Genomic DNA, 15871 nt, shown 5'->3' on the forward strand with positions numbered 1-15871 from the left:
CCAGGACTGGACACTGTGCACTTTGATGGACACAACACTGTGTTCCTTTAAACACTTGGCATAGGGACCCCTTGGGACCTGTCCCCACTGAACAGCCAGCATAGCCCTTGGGGGAAGAAAATCAGAACCCATTGCCTTCAAGTTGATTCCAATCCACGGCAACCTCAAGTGTTACAGAGTAAAGCTGCTCCTCAGGGTTTACTGGGCTGTAATCTGTGGAAGCAGATTGCCAGGCCTCTCTGCCATGGCGCCACCTTTTGGTTGGCAGAGGAGTACAGGCTGCACCACCGGGGACCCCTGTGGCCTTTGGAAAGAAGCCCTAAACCTGACAAATTCTCATTGGAAGTGGATGGGAAGGGTCTGGGCCACTGGCAGCAGCCAGAGGGAGAACTGACTGAGCCCCAGGGGCTGGCAGGAGGCTGCACGGGACACACAGGGATAGAGGCTCCTATGGGGCTGAAGGGCTTCTGCAACCGGGGCTGGAGGGAGAGGCACGAAGTTGGGTCTGGAGGAGTTGGAGCGGAAAGAAGTTACAGCAGGCAGTCATCAGAGAGGGCTAACCACGGCTTCTGTGGTTCTTTAGAGGCTGCAAAGCGGTGCCTGTCTGTGTAAGAGGGAGACCTTTGTAATGAACACTGATGGGAACAGGAGGCAGAAAGCCTACCGGGAATTGCCTTCCACGGCAAAGGGAGTCTGGTCAGGGGGTATTCACAATCCTTACTCTCAGCAAAAGGGAAAACAAATCTCAATCTCTAAAGAAAATTTCTTTAGATGTCGAATTTTCTGTCCAGGTAAGTAAAGGTCTTTGTACGTGTGTGTGCACGTGTGTGTGCACACACACATAAATACAGTCTTCAGGTTGCAGCATCACAGTTCTTTCTCGCCGAGGATTAGAGTACGGTTTGGACCTGTCTGAGAGAGAGTTTTGATGTGGTCAGGACCTTTTGCCGGCCCGGCCCGGGGACTGACGCGTCTGTGTGATTGCAGAGGCTGCTCGTGTGCCTGGAGGGATCCATTTACATTCACAACATTAAAGACATGAAGCTGCTGAAGACCATCCTGGGCATCCCTGCGAACCCGACAGGTGAGCGCCCAACACGGGGGGACGCCCCAGGGCTTGGGCCCCGGCGCTCCTGGGGCGGGCTGCCGTCCACGCCATCTGAAAACCTAAAGCCGTGCACATGCTGCTGTGTCCTCGCCACATTTTCCTCGGAGCTTTGTTGTAATGACAGCAGGTTCGCATTCCTTCAGGCTCGTGTCCTGCAGGAGAGCTGGTGCTCATCCTCACAGCCTGGAATCAACCCTCGTCTGGGACCCATGCCCAGCACGTGTCCGGCTGGCGAACATCGCTGTGCAGGTGACCTGCTGCATCTGACGTTGGAAGGCGTTTGTTTACCCCTCATTATTTTCTGTGGTGGTTTATTTGGCATGGAGTAGGTGTAATAATTAGAGGCAGGTTTTTGACTTGGTGTGTCTACGTAACTAGGAGGGACAATGAGAACCTTAAGGAGTTTGTTTTATTATAGTACAAGAAAATAATCTCTACTTGGGTGTTGTGTTAGGATGTTGGATTTAATTCACAGGATTTAACAATGGGTGATGAGGAAAGTTTTGCCATTTAAGAATGGGGATAATTAGGATACATCAGACAGAAATAGCAGATGAAGATGTTTTATGACTTCTTTAAGGTAACACAAAACACAACACACTGCCAGAGTCAGATCCAACTCATAGTGACCCCTCCTTGGGTTTCTGAGGCAGTATCTCTATGGAAGTAGATTGCCCAACCTTCCTTCTGAGGAGTGGCTGGTGGGTTTGAACCACCAGCCTTCTGGTTAGCAGTCTAATGCCTTAGGCACTACGCCCCCAGAGTTCCTGAAGTTAAAAAAAAAAAAAGCCCTTTTATTGTACGGTGAAGCAGAGAGTCGTCACCCTGAACAGTGTCACTATCTCCTGATTCAGCTTAACTTGTGAATTGCATTCCAATTCCGTTCCTTCAATGACTGCTACAGGTCACTGTGGAGTTGGTGAAATGCTTTCATTATGTAGTTTCCTGACTCTGACTTTTACTGAATTCCAGGATCTGTGTGGTCCACAGAAGTCACCTAAGGTCTTTGAACCTCAGTTGTCTTATCTGTAAAATGGGACAGTAATGCTTGTCTCATAGAATCAGCTGTGAAGTAAACAAGATAATGTTTATGAAAGTGACTAGCACAGGGCCTGCCATGTGGTCCGTGTTTCCTTGGCCTCTTTTCCTCCTCTTCACCTCAGTTATACAGGTGGCCCTTTGCTGTGGATTTCAGTGCTTTAAAGCTCCAGGTGTGACAAAGTGCTGCAGTAAAAGAACACAGTGGTTGAGGCTGTTACAAAGTTCTGTGAGTAATGATGTTGAACCGTATTTCACAGAATGGTAGATGGTATATCAAGGAGCTGTGGGTGGTGAGTTTTGCTTTAAGAATAAGAGGTTGAAATAATCTGGAAAAGTCTTTATTGAAGACCTATTTTGTGCTGGGTACCCTAGTAGGCTCTTTTGGATACAGGTATGGTTCCCATGCACCAGGAACCCAAAATGATCCCTACACCAGTTCCTGAGACTGTCTGCTCCCTCTGAGGCGGAGAGACAGATGCTCTAACAGCCTTTGTAGAGTGTGACCCCAGCGTCCAGCTGTGGGGTATGGACAGTTAAGTGAATATGCTCTTGTAATAGCGTGTGAGGAGGTTAGTGGCGGGTCAGTGGCGGGGTCTTGCTTACCATGTGGAGGACTGGGTTCGATTCCCGGCCAGTGCATGTCATGTACCGCCACTACCTGTGTGTCAGTGGAGGCCTGTGTGATTTCATGTTGCTGAGCAGGTTTGAGAAGAGCGTTCAGACTAAAATGAACTAGGAAGAAAGGCCTGGTGATCACCTTCCAACCAATCAGCCAGTGAAACTCTGTGGGGCACCGTGGCCCGATCCACAGCCGACCATGAGGACAGCACATGGCCAGGCAGCGTTTTGTTCTGTCGTGCATGGGGCCGCCATGGTCTGGAGCCAACTTGAGGGCAGCCAACCACAACAACAGGGTGTGAGAGTGAAACCAAAACCCAACTCACTGCCATCGAGTCGATTCTGACTCCTAGCAACCCCTGTTGGGTTTCCAAGGCTGGAAATACTTATGGAAGCAGACTGCCTCATCTTTCTTCCACAGAGTGACTGGTGGTTTCAAACCACTGACCTTTTGGTTAGTGTCCAAATGCCTTAACCACTGCATCACTGGAGCTCCTTAGGGTGTGAGAGGTACCACAGAATCTGAGTGGGTCCCAGGAAGGGCTGGGCCGGAGCTGCGCCTTGATGGGTTTGGGAGGGACACTGCAGGCAGGCAGAAAGCTAAAAGCTGCCTTTGGCTCTGTGTCTTGGCAAAGAGGTGGGTGTTCTAGGTGAAAGCCGGGTGCAGTGAGTGGCCTCCAGAGCAGGGCTGTGTGGGTCCGGCCTGCAGCTTCCCTCCCTCACAGCCCTCCGGGCCCGTGCCCGGGTGAGAAAGGAAGCTTCTTCCCGTTTACTCTGTTTCAGCGTAGAGTCATTGTGCTCCGCTCGCAGGACTCACTGGTTGCCTCGGTTTTTCCTGCTGAAGCAGGGAGAGGAGAAGCTTGGAATGTGGGGCTGTTTGTGTTTTACTGTTGGAGAGAATGTGAAGTGGTTGTGAATGGGATACTTGCTTTTCCAGAATAAATGAGAAACAGTGGGAGGGTGTTTCTCTGCCTTGGATGAACATCGTGAATGGATACAAGGGTAGATACAGCATTTTCTTCCGGAATGCCAGGGGAAGGTTGGCTAACATGTGTATCGTTAGGTCTCTGACATTTTTTTGGAGAAAGAACCCAGACCCTACAAACCCTCAGATTTATAATTACCACCTTGACTTAGACTTCACTCAGTACCTTCCTCAGCGGCATAGAGATGACACAGTGTTTGCCCACAGAGAGTATGGCGAGGGGTAACTTAGGGCGTGGAGAGTGAGTGAGAGAAAAGACACATTTGCTCTGTACCCACTGGAGGGCCAGCCAGACTCACCTCCTCACCCAGCCTCTGTCCTGGAGGCACCCTCACACAGGTCAAGGCTGTGCTCCAGTGACGTGACCAGTTCCTCACTCTGCAACCTCCTGAGGGTCCGTGCCTGTCAGAACGTGACATCCTCACATGCCAGGACGCTGTAGATCCTCAGATGCCACCGAGTCGTCCCCGACACAGGAACCCCACACACGACGAACCAAACGTGGCCTGTCCTGCACCAGCCCCGTGGTCGGCTGGGCATCAGACCCCTGGGACCCACGCGTTTTCACTGGCTACTTTTAGAAGTAGGCCACCAGGACCTCCTTCTAGTCTGTCTCCATCTGGAAGCTCTGCTGAAACCTGTTCAGCATCTTGGCCACACGCGGGCCTCCGCTGACAGGCGGGCAGCGGCTTTGCCCAAGGTGCATGCCAGGAATCGAACCTGGGTCTCTGTGTGGAGTGCAGTCCTGCCAGGACCACCGCCACCAGCAGCAGGTGCCTGGTTGTTGTCAGCTACTGTCGAGTCAAGGCCAAGTTTCTTTGATTTATTTCTATTCTCTGGGTTTTTTTTTTTTTTTTTTTTTTCTTGGGTTTTTTTTTTTTTTTTTTTTTTGAGCAAAAATATAAGATGGAAACTGGCTCTTACTATTATAAATCCATAGTGGGTGCACAAGGAAGACAGACTCACTTATCCAATTGGATTGAACACACAAATTGTACATGCATTTTGACTTAGTGAACTGCAAATAAATTAGACCCCCCGAGTCCTGCCGTTGCTTTGCGCTCAGGGTCTGAGGCGGCTGTAAATTTCCTTCCTTTTGTCTGTTTATGTCATGGCCATCCCTGTTGGGTCACTGATTGCAGGCTGTTTCCTTTCAAGAGTTTGGCCAGGCAGGGCTCAGAGCTAATTTCCTGTGAGCACAGCAGTCTATGCACAGAACAGGCCAGTGGAAATCTCCATCCCAGATCCCCCCACAGAACTGAGTGGCTCACGACCTGCACACCCTTTTCCAGAACATCCACTGCCTCCCAGCATGCACTCAAGGACCAAGTCATGCTTTGTTCCCCAGTGAGTCCTCTTTCTGGAACTAGCAGCACTAAGAGGTAAATCACTCTGACTTAGGGCTGTCAGGTGCTGTCGAGTCGACTCCAACTCGTGGCAACCCCGTGGGACAGAGCGGAACTCCTCCACAGGCTTTTCTCGGCTGTAATCATTTCCGCAAGCAGATTGCCAGGTCTTCCTCCCTCAGAGCCACTGGGCGGCTTGAAACCACCAATCTTTTGGTTAGCAGCCGAGTGCTTGATAAGTTGCGCCACCAGGACGCCTCTTGCGATAAGATGAGGCATTTGCAGTACCGAGATTTCCTTCACTTTCTGTTTTTGAAAATCTGAGCAACATATTTTGAGACATGAATCAATTCAGAGGGAAGTGAGCTTTAAAAATCCTGGTGAACTTCTTCAAGTTTGGCATGTGATGCTGTAAATACCAAGACAAGAATGACTTCCAGTCACAGGTTCTGATCACTTTCTAGCTCCAGTTCATGATGCCACTGGGTCTTTTTTTTTTTAAAATGCATTTTATTGAGATAAAATTTATGTACAGTGAACTACACAAAACTAAAGTGACATGGGTCAATGCATTTTTCTTTCTTTTTTTTTTTTTTCAGTATTCCCTCCCCTCCCCTCCTACCCCTGGCAACCAACAAAGAAAGTTTCCCTCCATATATAAACCTTTCCTTGACCCTCCACAACAACGAACTAATACTATATTTGTCCTTCTGTGATTAGCTTATTTCACTCAGCATAATGTCCTTCAAGTTCATCCATATTATGTGGTGTTTCACAGATTCTACATTATTCTTTAGTGCTGCGTAGCATTCCATTCTGTGTCTGTACCATAGTTTGGTCACCCACACTTCTGTTGATGGGCACGTAGGTTGTTTCCGTCTTTTTGCTATTGCAAATAGTGCTGTGATGAACATGGATGTGCATGTATCTGTTCCTGTCCTGGCTCTCCCCTCTCTAGGATATATACCTAGTAATCAGATTGCTAAGTCAAATGGTATCTCCAATTCCAGCTTTCTAAGGAATTGCCATACTGCTTTCCACAGTGGTTGTGTCACTTCACAGTCCCACCAGCAGGGCATGAGAGTCCCAATTTCTCTACATCCCCACCAGCATTTGTTCTTTTCTGTCTCGTTGAATCTTGCCATCAGTGCTGGGGTGAGAGGGTTGTTCTGATTTGCTTCTCTCTGATGGCCAATGATCGTGAGCATCTCTTCATCTATTAGCTGGCTGCCTGAATATCCTCCTTGGTGAAGTGTCTATTCATGTCTTCTGCCATTTTTTTTCAATTGCATCATTAATCCCTTTGTGATTGAGGTGTTGGAGTTTTCTATAAATCTTAGAGATAAGTTCCTTGCCAGGTATGTAATTATTGACAAGTATGAATTTGTTGCTGTCATTTTGTTATGTGCTTTCTCGTGGTATTGATTTCTTTGCTCCATATAGTTTTCTATGCTGAGCTCATTTTTTTTATGAACAGTGTTATCACTTCCTTTGTTGCTATTGTTTTAGTATTTGCTAAATATTTGTGCTGGTCCTCTTTTTTATTTTGATGTGAAGGTTTATCGTTTTTCTTTGAGGTTACCCTGTGATTTTATAATTTCTTCCCAAGTTTAGAGCAGTCCATTCTATCTTGTGGTTGTCTTGACTTCCCTACCATTCAGAAGTTCTGTGAATACACAATTTTTTCCCTCTTTTTGGTTTGTAGTTGTCCTCATTTGCTAGTTGATGTCTCTGGTTCCCTGTTTACAATCTTGTAGGCTTATTTACTTTGGATACTTCTATAACTGGGTTGGTTTCTGGGCTATGTCATCATGTGTGTTAATGGTCAGTTGCTGTTTGCTGTTGTTGGTTCTCTGTCCAGAGGACTCCCTTTGGCATCTCTTGTAAGGTTGGTCTGGTTGTTAAATTCCCTTAATTTCTGCTTCTCTGGGAATGTCTTAATTTCACCATCATATTTGAGGGACAGTTTTGCTGGGTACATAATCCTTGGTTGGAAATTTTTCTCTTTCAGGGTTTTATATATACCATCTCATTGTCTTCTCATCTGCGTGATTTCTGCTGAGAAATCCGAGCTTAGTCTTATTGGTTGCCCTTTGTAAGTAACTTTTTGTTTTTCCCATGCTCTGTCAGGACTCTTTCTTTGTCTCTGGTTTTGGTGAGTTTGATGATGATCTATCTTGATGATTTTCTTTTTGGGTCTATCCTGTTTGGGGTTTGTTGGACTTCCTGAATGGATACAGTCTCATCTTTCATCATACCAGGAAAATTCTCTTCCAACAAATCTTTGACAATTTTTTTCTGTGGTTTTATTCGTCTCTTCCTGTTGTGGAATTCCAATTACACGTAAGTTATTCCTTTTGATGGTATCCCACATGAACCTTAGGCTTTCTTCATTTGTTTTGATCTTTTTTCTGACTGATCCCTTTCCAAAGAAGTATTCAGGTATTTGTCTTCAATCTCACTAATTCTGTCTTCCATTGATTCAATTCTTCTCCTTTGCCTGTTCAATGTGTTTTCTATTTCTGAAAATTGAGTATTAATCTTCTGGATTTCTGCCTGTAGATTCTGTATCATTTCTAATTTTTCATTTATTTTGTCATTTTGTTCTTGTATTATCTTTTGAAATTGTTCTAGTGTTTTCTCTGTGTTTTCCTCAATTTTGACAGTGTTTTCTTTGATCTGTCTCTCAATTCATTGAAGTTACCTAAATATAATTCTTTTGAATTCCTTACAGGGGAGTTCCAATGCTGCATCTTCTTCAGGGATGTATTTTGTGTCTGTATCCTGGTCCCTTGTTTCTCCTGCTTTATCTTGCTTCTTTGTGTGGACTGTGATGCTCTGTTGTCTCTGAGGCATTGTGACGTTTTTGTATTTATATTTAATTGGTGATTGTATACTGGAGTGACTTGTCCATGATTTTTCTTTGTATGTTATCTACATAAGCAGGGTGCTGTGCTGAGCTCCTGCATTCACAGTTGGCAGCACTTATATACTCACCACCTGTCTCCTTCCCATTGTCAGCCTCCCCGTATGTCCCTGCTGTCCTTGGCAAACAGAGCCTATTTTTAGGTCCCTGGAATCTGGATGAGAATGCTGTCACTTTAAATCCAAAATGGTCACTGCTTGTAAAGATTCAAAATGGCCGTGCCCTCAGTCACTTTCAATATGCAGAATGGCTACCACTTATACACAGTCAAAATGGCTGCACCCTCCGGACAGCTGAAAGTCCACAGCTCAGGTTGTCTCCCTCCTTGTTTTTCCCTTCCTAGCTATAGGCCACCAGTGCAGTTGTCCCTGCAGCCCTTGGTGACCAGGGTCACCAATTCTTGGGTCCCAACACCACCTGGGAAATATTCAGGCTGTTGGTCCCATCAGAATAGCTGACAGTCTGCTGCTCCGACCATCTCCATACTCAGTTTTCATTCAGGTTTTTCCACTAAAAAATACAAACCAAACCCACTGCCATCAGTTGGATCTGACTCATAGCAACCCCTCCTTGAGTTTCCAAGGTGGAATTACTATGGAAGTAGATTGTCCAACCTTCCTTCCAAGGAGTGGCTGGTGGGTTTGAACCACCAGCCTTCTGGTTAGTAGTCAAATGCCTTAGGCACTATGCCACCAGAGCGTAATTTCCTTCTGTATATTTCCTTTCAAAGTTCAGGGCTCCAGGATTATCTTCTGTATCTCTGTCAATTGGTTTCTCTTTTCTTTGTGGAAGAGGGTCTGTGTAGCTTGTCTGCCTATTCCTCCATCTTACTGGAAGTCCAGTGCCACTAGGTCTTGAATTGATGCCAGACACTTCTAGGTGTAGAAGAATTATAGCCAAATCATTCCAGAGAAATTCTGGCTGAAAATGATGTGTGCAAGTGTATGTCAATTCTGAAACACATACAAAAAACCTAACTCCACCATCAAAGAGAGTCTGCAAGTAAACAGGCCCCAGTGTTGAAAGTAGTAAAAAGTGTCCAGGTTTTAGAATTATGGATGTTTTTTTCTCTTTCTTCATATGTTCTGCCTTTGTACATCTTCTACAGTATCACTTTTATATTATAAAATAGTAAGAAGAAAAAGGTCCATTTCCTGCCAGAGACAGGGTTTATGGAACACTTGTCGAAGGCACAGAGCACAGGTAGAATGATGGCACCTGAGCCTGAAAACAGTCTCCATGGTCCCCTCGGGTACTTCACGGGAGACAAAGATGCCTTCACCTAGCTGGCTGGTTTTTCGGAGGCTTGGACTGGAAGAAATCCAAGGCACTCACGTGAAGCATTCTGAGCACCTTCATTAAGTGTGCAAGGGTAGTTGAGCAGGAGCCCTTGGCTGAATTCAGTGGGATTGGCAGAGACTCAAACCCTGAGGCAAAACTGTCAAAGTGGTATATGTCAGAATCCACTTGCCCTAGCCATCACCCTTGGTCCTTTTATAGTCACACTCTAGTGCTGTCTAATCGTGCACTAAGTGTTACAGAAAGTTGGAGGTGATCTGAACAAGCATGAGCTTTACTACTTTCTAGGATAGTTACATCTTAACCTAAAGCTGAGTCTTGAACCCAATGAAGACCAAAGAAGAGTCGATGCCTTTGAGTTGTGGTGCAGGCGAAGAATGCTGAGAGTACCGTGGACTGCTAAAAGAACTAACACATCTGTGCTGGAGGAAGTGCAGCCAGAATGCTCCTTGGAAGCGAGAATGGCCAGACTTCGTCTCACCTACATTGGTCATGTTGTCAGAATGGACCACTCCCTGGAGAAGGATGTCATGCTTGGTAAGGTGGAGGGTTGACGAAAGAGGGGAAGGCCCTCAACAAGATGAACTGACACAGTGGCTGCGGTGATGGGCTCAAGTATAGCAAGGATCGTGGAGCTGGCGCAGGACTGGGTGGGCAGTGTTTTGTTCTGCGTAGGGTCGCTATGAGTCAGAGATGACTCAACGGCACCTCACAACAACCACCTAAAGCTCTGAAGGACCACCGCCCCAAGGCTTCTCCACATGGACCTCCTGGCCTGCCTCACACTTGAAAAGGGAGGAACAAGTGCACGAAGACTTGGCATCTTGGAATGTTGACACTGGTGAGAACCCTGGAACACCACAGTCCTGCATTCACAGGTAGAAAACAGGCCTGGCAGGGCCGGAGAACCCAGCCCAAGCCGCACAGCTAGTGGCACAGCTGAATCTTGAAACCAAGTGCTCGGCTTGTCCCTGCCAGATAACATCGCCTTTTGTTTTTCACAGCTTTACTGAGATAGCATCCACATACTGTAGGGTTCCCCATTTAAGCCATAAGATTCAGTGGCTTTCAGTATATTCACAGGGCTCTACAACCATCACCACAGTCATTGTCAGAACATCTGCTCAATGTTTTGACCATTTTCATCACCCCAAAAGGAAGCCCTCCATCTCTTAGGCATCACCCTCAGCCCCTGCAGCCCCCTAGCTCTGATGTACTTTTTGCCTAAAAAATATTGGACTTTTCTGCACATTCTAAATGGAGTCATGCAATATGTTGTCTGCTGGACTTCTTACAAGGTTCATCCATATTGTAGCATGTGTCAGTATTCCATTTTCTTCTGCTGCCCAGTAATACTCCATTGCATGGACGGGCCACATCCTACTTATCCATTCATCAGTTGATGAGCATGTGAGTTGTTTCTGATGTATGGCTTTTAGGAATCATACTGCCAGATACACTCATGTACAGGCTTCTGTGTGGACGTGTGTTCATTTCTCTGGGGTATATACTGAGGAGTGGAATTGCCAGGTCACATGGGAACTGTGTTTAATCTTTTAAAGAACTGCCAGACTGTTTGCCAAAGCAGCTGCCCCATTTGACATTCTCTGCAGCAGTGGATGGGGGTTCCAGTTTCTCCACTTTCTTGCCAACACTTGTGATTGGCTTTTATCATTATTATTATTATTATAACCATCCTAGTGGGGTGAAGTGGTATCTCATTTGTGGTTTTGACTAACACTGCCTTTTTAAAGAAACATGTGCTCCAAGAGCTTCAGTAGTTACTCCCTGCATTTGAGATCTTAAGTCTTCAGCTTGGTGCTCAAGTCCTGCCCCAGTGCCCCATTCTACTCTTGATGTCCTTTCCACTAACTGCCCTTATAGGAAGCCACCATGTGAGTCAACCCAGTCTCCTAATTGTCTTCCCTCCCTAGTTTCCCAAGACCAGAATGCCTCCTGCCTGCCTAGCTGTTCATCTTGAAAGCATCCTTGGACTGCAAAGATCAGACAGGAAATTAGGGTTCCCAGAGCAAAACTGGGGGTGGGTATGAATGGTCTCCTCTAAGACCAGGGCCAGGAGTGGCCATGAACAAACCAACGGGCTGCAGGGGCCGGACATGGTGTAGAGGTACTGGGGCTCAGTCACTGTCCTCCCATTGGTCTGCAGGGCAGCTGGTAAGAGGGCAGCCCTGGCCGTGTGCTCAGCAAAGCCACAGCAGGTGTGGAGGCAGGACCTTAGTTCTACTTCGGAACGTGTGTGTGTGTGTGTGTGTGTGTGCTTCACTGCTCCTCCCCCCAGCAGATGAAGCAATGTACCTTTCAGCCCAATTGACAGTTTTTTCTTATACTTTTTATGAGACACTCACTTAGCATACTAACTTACAACAAAACATTAGCCATCTTTTTTTTTTTAACTTAACAAGATGTTTTGCATACGTTCTTTCACGTCTTATTCTGGTGAGTGCCTTCTGTGGAATCCCTTGCGTCTGCTGCCATCCTGGACACCTCTATTCATCTAAGCCATTGCTGTGAAAATACAAATGTTATTGAGACACCCCCCCCCTTAAATCTTGTTGTAAAGAAAAGGCACTTGTCTGTTCAGTGGTTTCAGCGGCAGTTTGCCCTCCCAGAGTTCTGCCCAAGCATCCTCCACCCACACTGTCCTCATGGAGTTATTAGATGGCATGGATGCCGTCCCCCCAGCAGCTGCAGACCCGAGATGCACATCCACTCTGGAGGTCCCACTTCCTTCCAGGACGTTTGGCTTGGAAATGAGCAATGTCTGAACAGGACCTTCCCTCCCTGCTGCCTTTTCTCCAATCTGGAGCTACTTGCCAACTGTGTTTAATCACCTGCAGGAAGGCTAACGCATACTGACCGTTGGACAGCAGAATTATTTATCCCAGTTGTCAGTGGAGCTGGAAGCGAAGCAGGTGTTGTTTCAGAGCCTGGGGTAACACTGAAGAAGAACAGTTGTAACATTCTAAATTCTGGTTGTGTGGGTGCAGAGGGGACATGGCCAGTATGAGATCTTCTCCTGTGGGTGTGCTTTGTGGAACCCCTTTGATTAATCTAAACCAAAAAACCAAACTCACTGCCATCAAGTTGGTCCTGACCCATAGCGAGCCCTCCTTGGGTTTCTGAGGCAGTGTCTCTACATAAGTAGATCGCCCAATCTTCCTTCCCAGGAGTGGCTGGTGGGTTTGAACTGTCAGCCTTCTGGTTAGCAGTCAAATGCCTTAGGCACTACGCCACCAGAGCTCCTACTGGAAGTAAATGTCTTAGAAGCCGGTCCTCCCCTCGCCAGTAGGTGGCACTGTAGTTGTATTGTTCTCAGGTGCCCTTTCAACCAGGCCACTTCTCTGTCCCGGACACTGGCTTTTCATCGCCTGTGTTTGCTTTGCCAGGTCTCTGTGCCCTCTCTATCAACCATTCCAATTCTTACGTGGCCTATCCTGGGAGCCTGACTACAGGGGAGATTGTGCTTTATGATGGAAACTCCCTGGTAAGTTGACAGTGGCCCAGACACGCCACGCAGGCTGCCGCCTCGGCCGTGTGCGGTGGCGCACCATGAGGCGGTTCTGTTGCGGTGAGATGTGGAGGCGTAAGATGCCGGGGGAGTTCATTCTGGCCGTGCGCTGGGTGCAGAGAAGGGGATGGCTGGTATCAATGAGCTTTGCACGGGGGCTTGCCACCCGTCAGTGTGATGACAGGCAGCGATCCAGGCTGTCGGGAATCTGTGCTGACCACCTGCCAGCTGAGGACTGATTTTCTGACTGAGTATGTCACGCTGTGCTGGGCCACGCGGCTGCCTCTCACTTCCTGTGTCTGGTCTCCTGGGCGGAACAGGGCAGCACCACCGACGGCTCTGGGGAGTCCCCTGAGGACACGTGCAGGGAGAGCCTGTGGCCTCGTGTGCAGCACAGCACATGGTGGTGCTGAGGGCAGGAAGCAGGACAGAAACAGAGTGGCCCCTGAAGCAACACGCTGACACACCCAACAAAGGTGTGCAGCGTAGATGTGGGTGGTCTGGTGGAAGGAGGGAGGGCGACGAGCCCAGCCAGCGAGGGCGCGTGCCTGCCCAGAGGACGAATGAGGAATATGGCCGCCCGCGTCCGTCAAGAGTCAGGACCTTCATTGCCCTCCCCCAACAGAAAACCGTCTGCACCATTGCAGCCCATGAGGGGACGCTGGCTGCCGTCACCTTCAACTCCTCAGGCTCCAAGCTAGCGAGCGCCTCAGAAAAGGTGAGTGTAAGCCCCTGCACCCACCCACTCCTCCCCTCTGGGACCCTGATGGGTGCCTCTGGTGGCACCCAGATGCCTGATGGGATGAGACCAGTGATGGGAGGACTGCCTGGTCTCTGGGCCCCCTCGGAATTTGTTGCAGGATAAAAACGGCCTGGTTTGCGACTTGTTTACCGACTCAGTAGACCCCAGGCCTGCAGTTGTGCCAGAGGCTTTGTAAAAAAGAAAAACCTGTGCCCGTGTTAAAACACGCACATGCACATCCCCCGTGGAGGCAGTGGAGGCTGCGTTCCGTGAGCAGCGCGCACAGACGCTCTGCTGGCGACAGCGGCAGCTAATCGCACCCGACTGCAGGAAGCAGAGGGTGCCCGATGAATTTCAGATGCCGTGTCAAGCAGGTGTAGTGTGACAGGCTGAGGTCGGATGCTGTAGGAATGGGGAGCACTTCCGGTGGGGAGCAGAGTGTTTGAAGCATGTTTCCCAAATTGCCTGTGGCACCTTTACAAATAAAACCCCTCCACACTTGACACTTGGTGTTTGCTCCTCAGAGACAGATACTCAAAACCAAAACCACACGCTCTTGTCTAAGGGGAGATCTGTGCAGACCCGTAAGTGGTTCTGAAGCGGCCTGCTTTCTCTTCCAGGGCACAGTCATCCGCGTGTTCTCTGTACCTGACGGGCAAAAGCTCTATGAGTTCCGGAGGGGAATGAAGAGGTCAGTTTTCAGGGTACAGTTTACTTTGAGCACCCACAGAACACCCACAGTGGACGGCTAGGGGGCTCAAACCGCTGCCCTCTCAGCTGGTCGCTGAGCACTCACCCAGGGCACCCTCTGGCTCTCAGTTGGCTTAGATGCCCCATTTAGTGCTTAACGAAGCTGAGAGCCAAGCTGCTGGTTCAGCAGGGAATTGAGCCGCGAGAGTCCTCTGTTGATGAGGGCTTGGGTGGCTAGCCAAGGAGAAAGCAGAGCGCGGAGGGGTCACGTCTTGAACTAATTCCTGACCCCCTGGCACGGAAGTAAAGGACGCCATGACTGGTTTGGTAGTGGAGCCCCCCGCTTCCATGCAGGGGACCTTGTGTGCAGCCACCACCCCTCTGTCAGTGGAGGCTGGCACGTCACGCCGATGTGGAACCGGTTTCCACAGAGCTTCCAGACTAAGACCGCCCAGCAAGAAGGCCGAGTGGCGGACTTCTGAGAATCAGCCAGCAAGACCCTGTGCCCCATGGTCCGATCCACAGCCGATCGTGTGGACGGCACAGGACTGGGCGGTGTTTGCTTCTGCTGTGCTTGGGGTTGCCACGAGTTGAGGGTGACTCCACAGCCGCCAACCACAGATCCCAGCAGCCAGATGGCCCACGGAATAGCTGAGACACTTCCAAGATGGCGCGAGGAAGAGCTCCCATCCCAGCTGCCTGAGAGGACAAGCTGGGCGCTGTGTCTTCTCGCATGAGACCTTGACCTTCTGTGCGTCCTCTAAACAGGAATAGTGTGATGTCGAAGAGAGTTCAGAACAGCAAGCACTTATCAGGACATCCTTAGTTTTCTTACGAAGCTCAACTGTGAGTTGAGGCCACGCCCCACTGTCTGCTCACTGGGTGTGCGCTGCTCTGTTTCCAGGTACGTGACCATCAGCTCCCTGGTTTTCAGTATGGACTCGCAGTTCCTCTGCGCCTCCAGCAACACCGAGACCGTGCACATCTTCAAGATGGAGCACCTCACCGACAGGCAAGTGTGGCACCGGCCATGGACCGCAGCCCATAAGGAACCCACGGGACTGCAGAGGCCAGGCCCTGGGCACCTGTATGACCGTCCACTGCCAGTATGAGTGCTTCCTCTATTTCTGAAGGCCATAAATGTGGCCTTGCTGGTTCTGTCTTTACAAAGCAGGAGTGCATGTCAGGAAACCTTTGTGGCCTAACACCTGAAAGCGCACATCCTGGCTCTGCCCCTCATGAGCCAGGAGACCTTGGGCAAGAAATTAAGTCTTTCTGTACCTCAGTTTCCTCATCTTAGGGTTGTTGTGAAGAATAAATGAGTCATTTGATCCAAAACACTTAGTATAGTGCCTAGTATAGTATAGTGTGTAGTAAACACTAGTAAGAGTTAGCCAGGGTAGCTATTGAAAAAAATACACACACACACACACACACACGTTTCCTGTCCTCTGTCCCTCCTTCTTCTGAAAATCGTCCTGAGGTCACCAGTAACCCGGTCACAACCAGTGTGCTTCTCGGTCCTGACAGATTCCTCGGTCGCTCGGAAGCCTAGCCCCTGGCATTTAGGACCCTGGGGTGCCGTCT

The 15871-nt window shown here is 48.8% G+C and overlaps 1 protein-coding gene across 1 annotated transcript in view; it reads left to right on the forward strand.

Annotated features, from left to right (window-relative positions):
- WIPI1 (WD repeat domain, phosphoinositide interacting 1) overlaps positions 1-15871 on the forward strand; it is a 39111-nt gene that overhangs the window by 11575 nt on the left and 11665 nt on the right. Inside the window, exons 4-8 of the mRNA XM_007959696.1 lie at positions 988-1084; positions 12731-12828; positions 13478-13570; positions 14215-14285; positions 15189-15296. Of these exons, the coding sequence (XP_007957887.1) occupies positions 988-1084; positions 12731-12828; positions 13478-13570; positions 14215-14285; positions 15189-15296 (467 nt within the window). The remainder of the gene's footprint in view (positions 1-987; positions 1085-12730; positions 12829-13477; positions 13571-14214; positions 14286-15188; positions 15297-15871) is intronic.

Source organism: Orycteropus afer, unplaced genomic scaffold, assembly GCF_000298275.1.
Source record: "Orycteropus afer afer isolate SDZICR_OR568_19922 unplaced genomic scaffold, OryAfe1.0 scaffold00018, whole genome shotgun sequence".
Lineage (NCBI taxonomy): Eukaryota > Metazoa > Chordata > Mammalia > Tubulidentata > Orycteropodidae > Orycteropus > Orycteropus afer.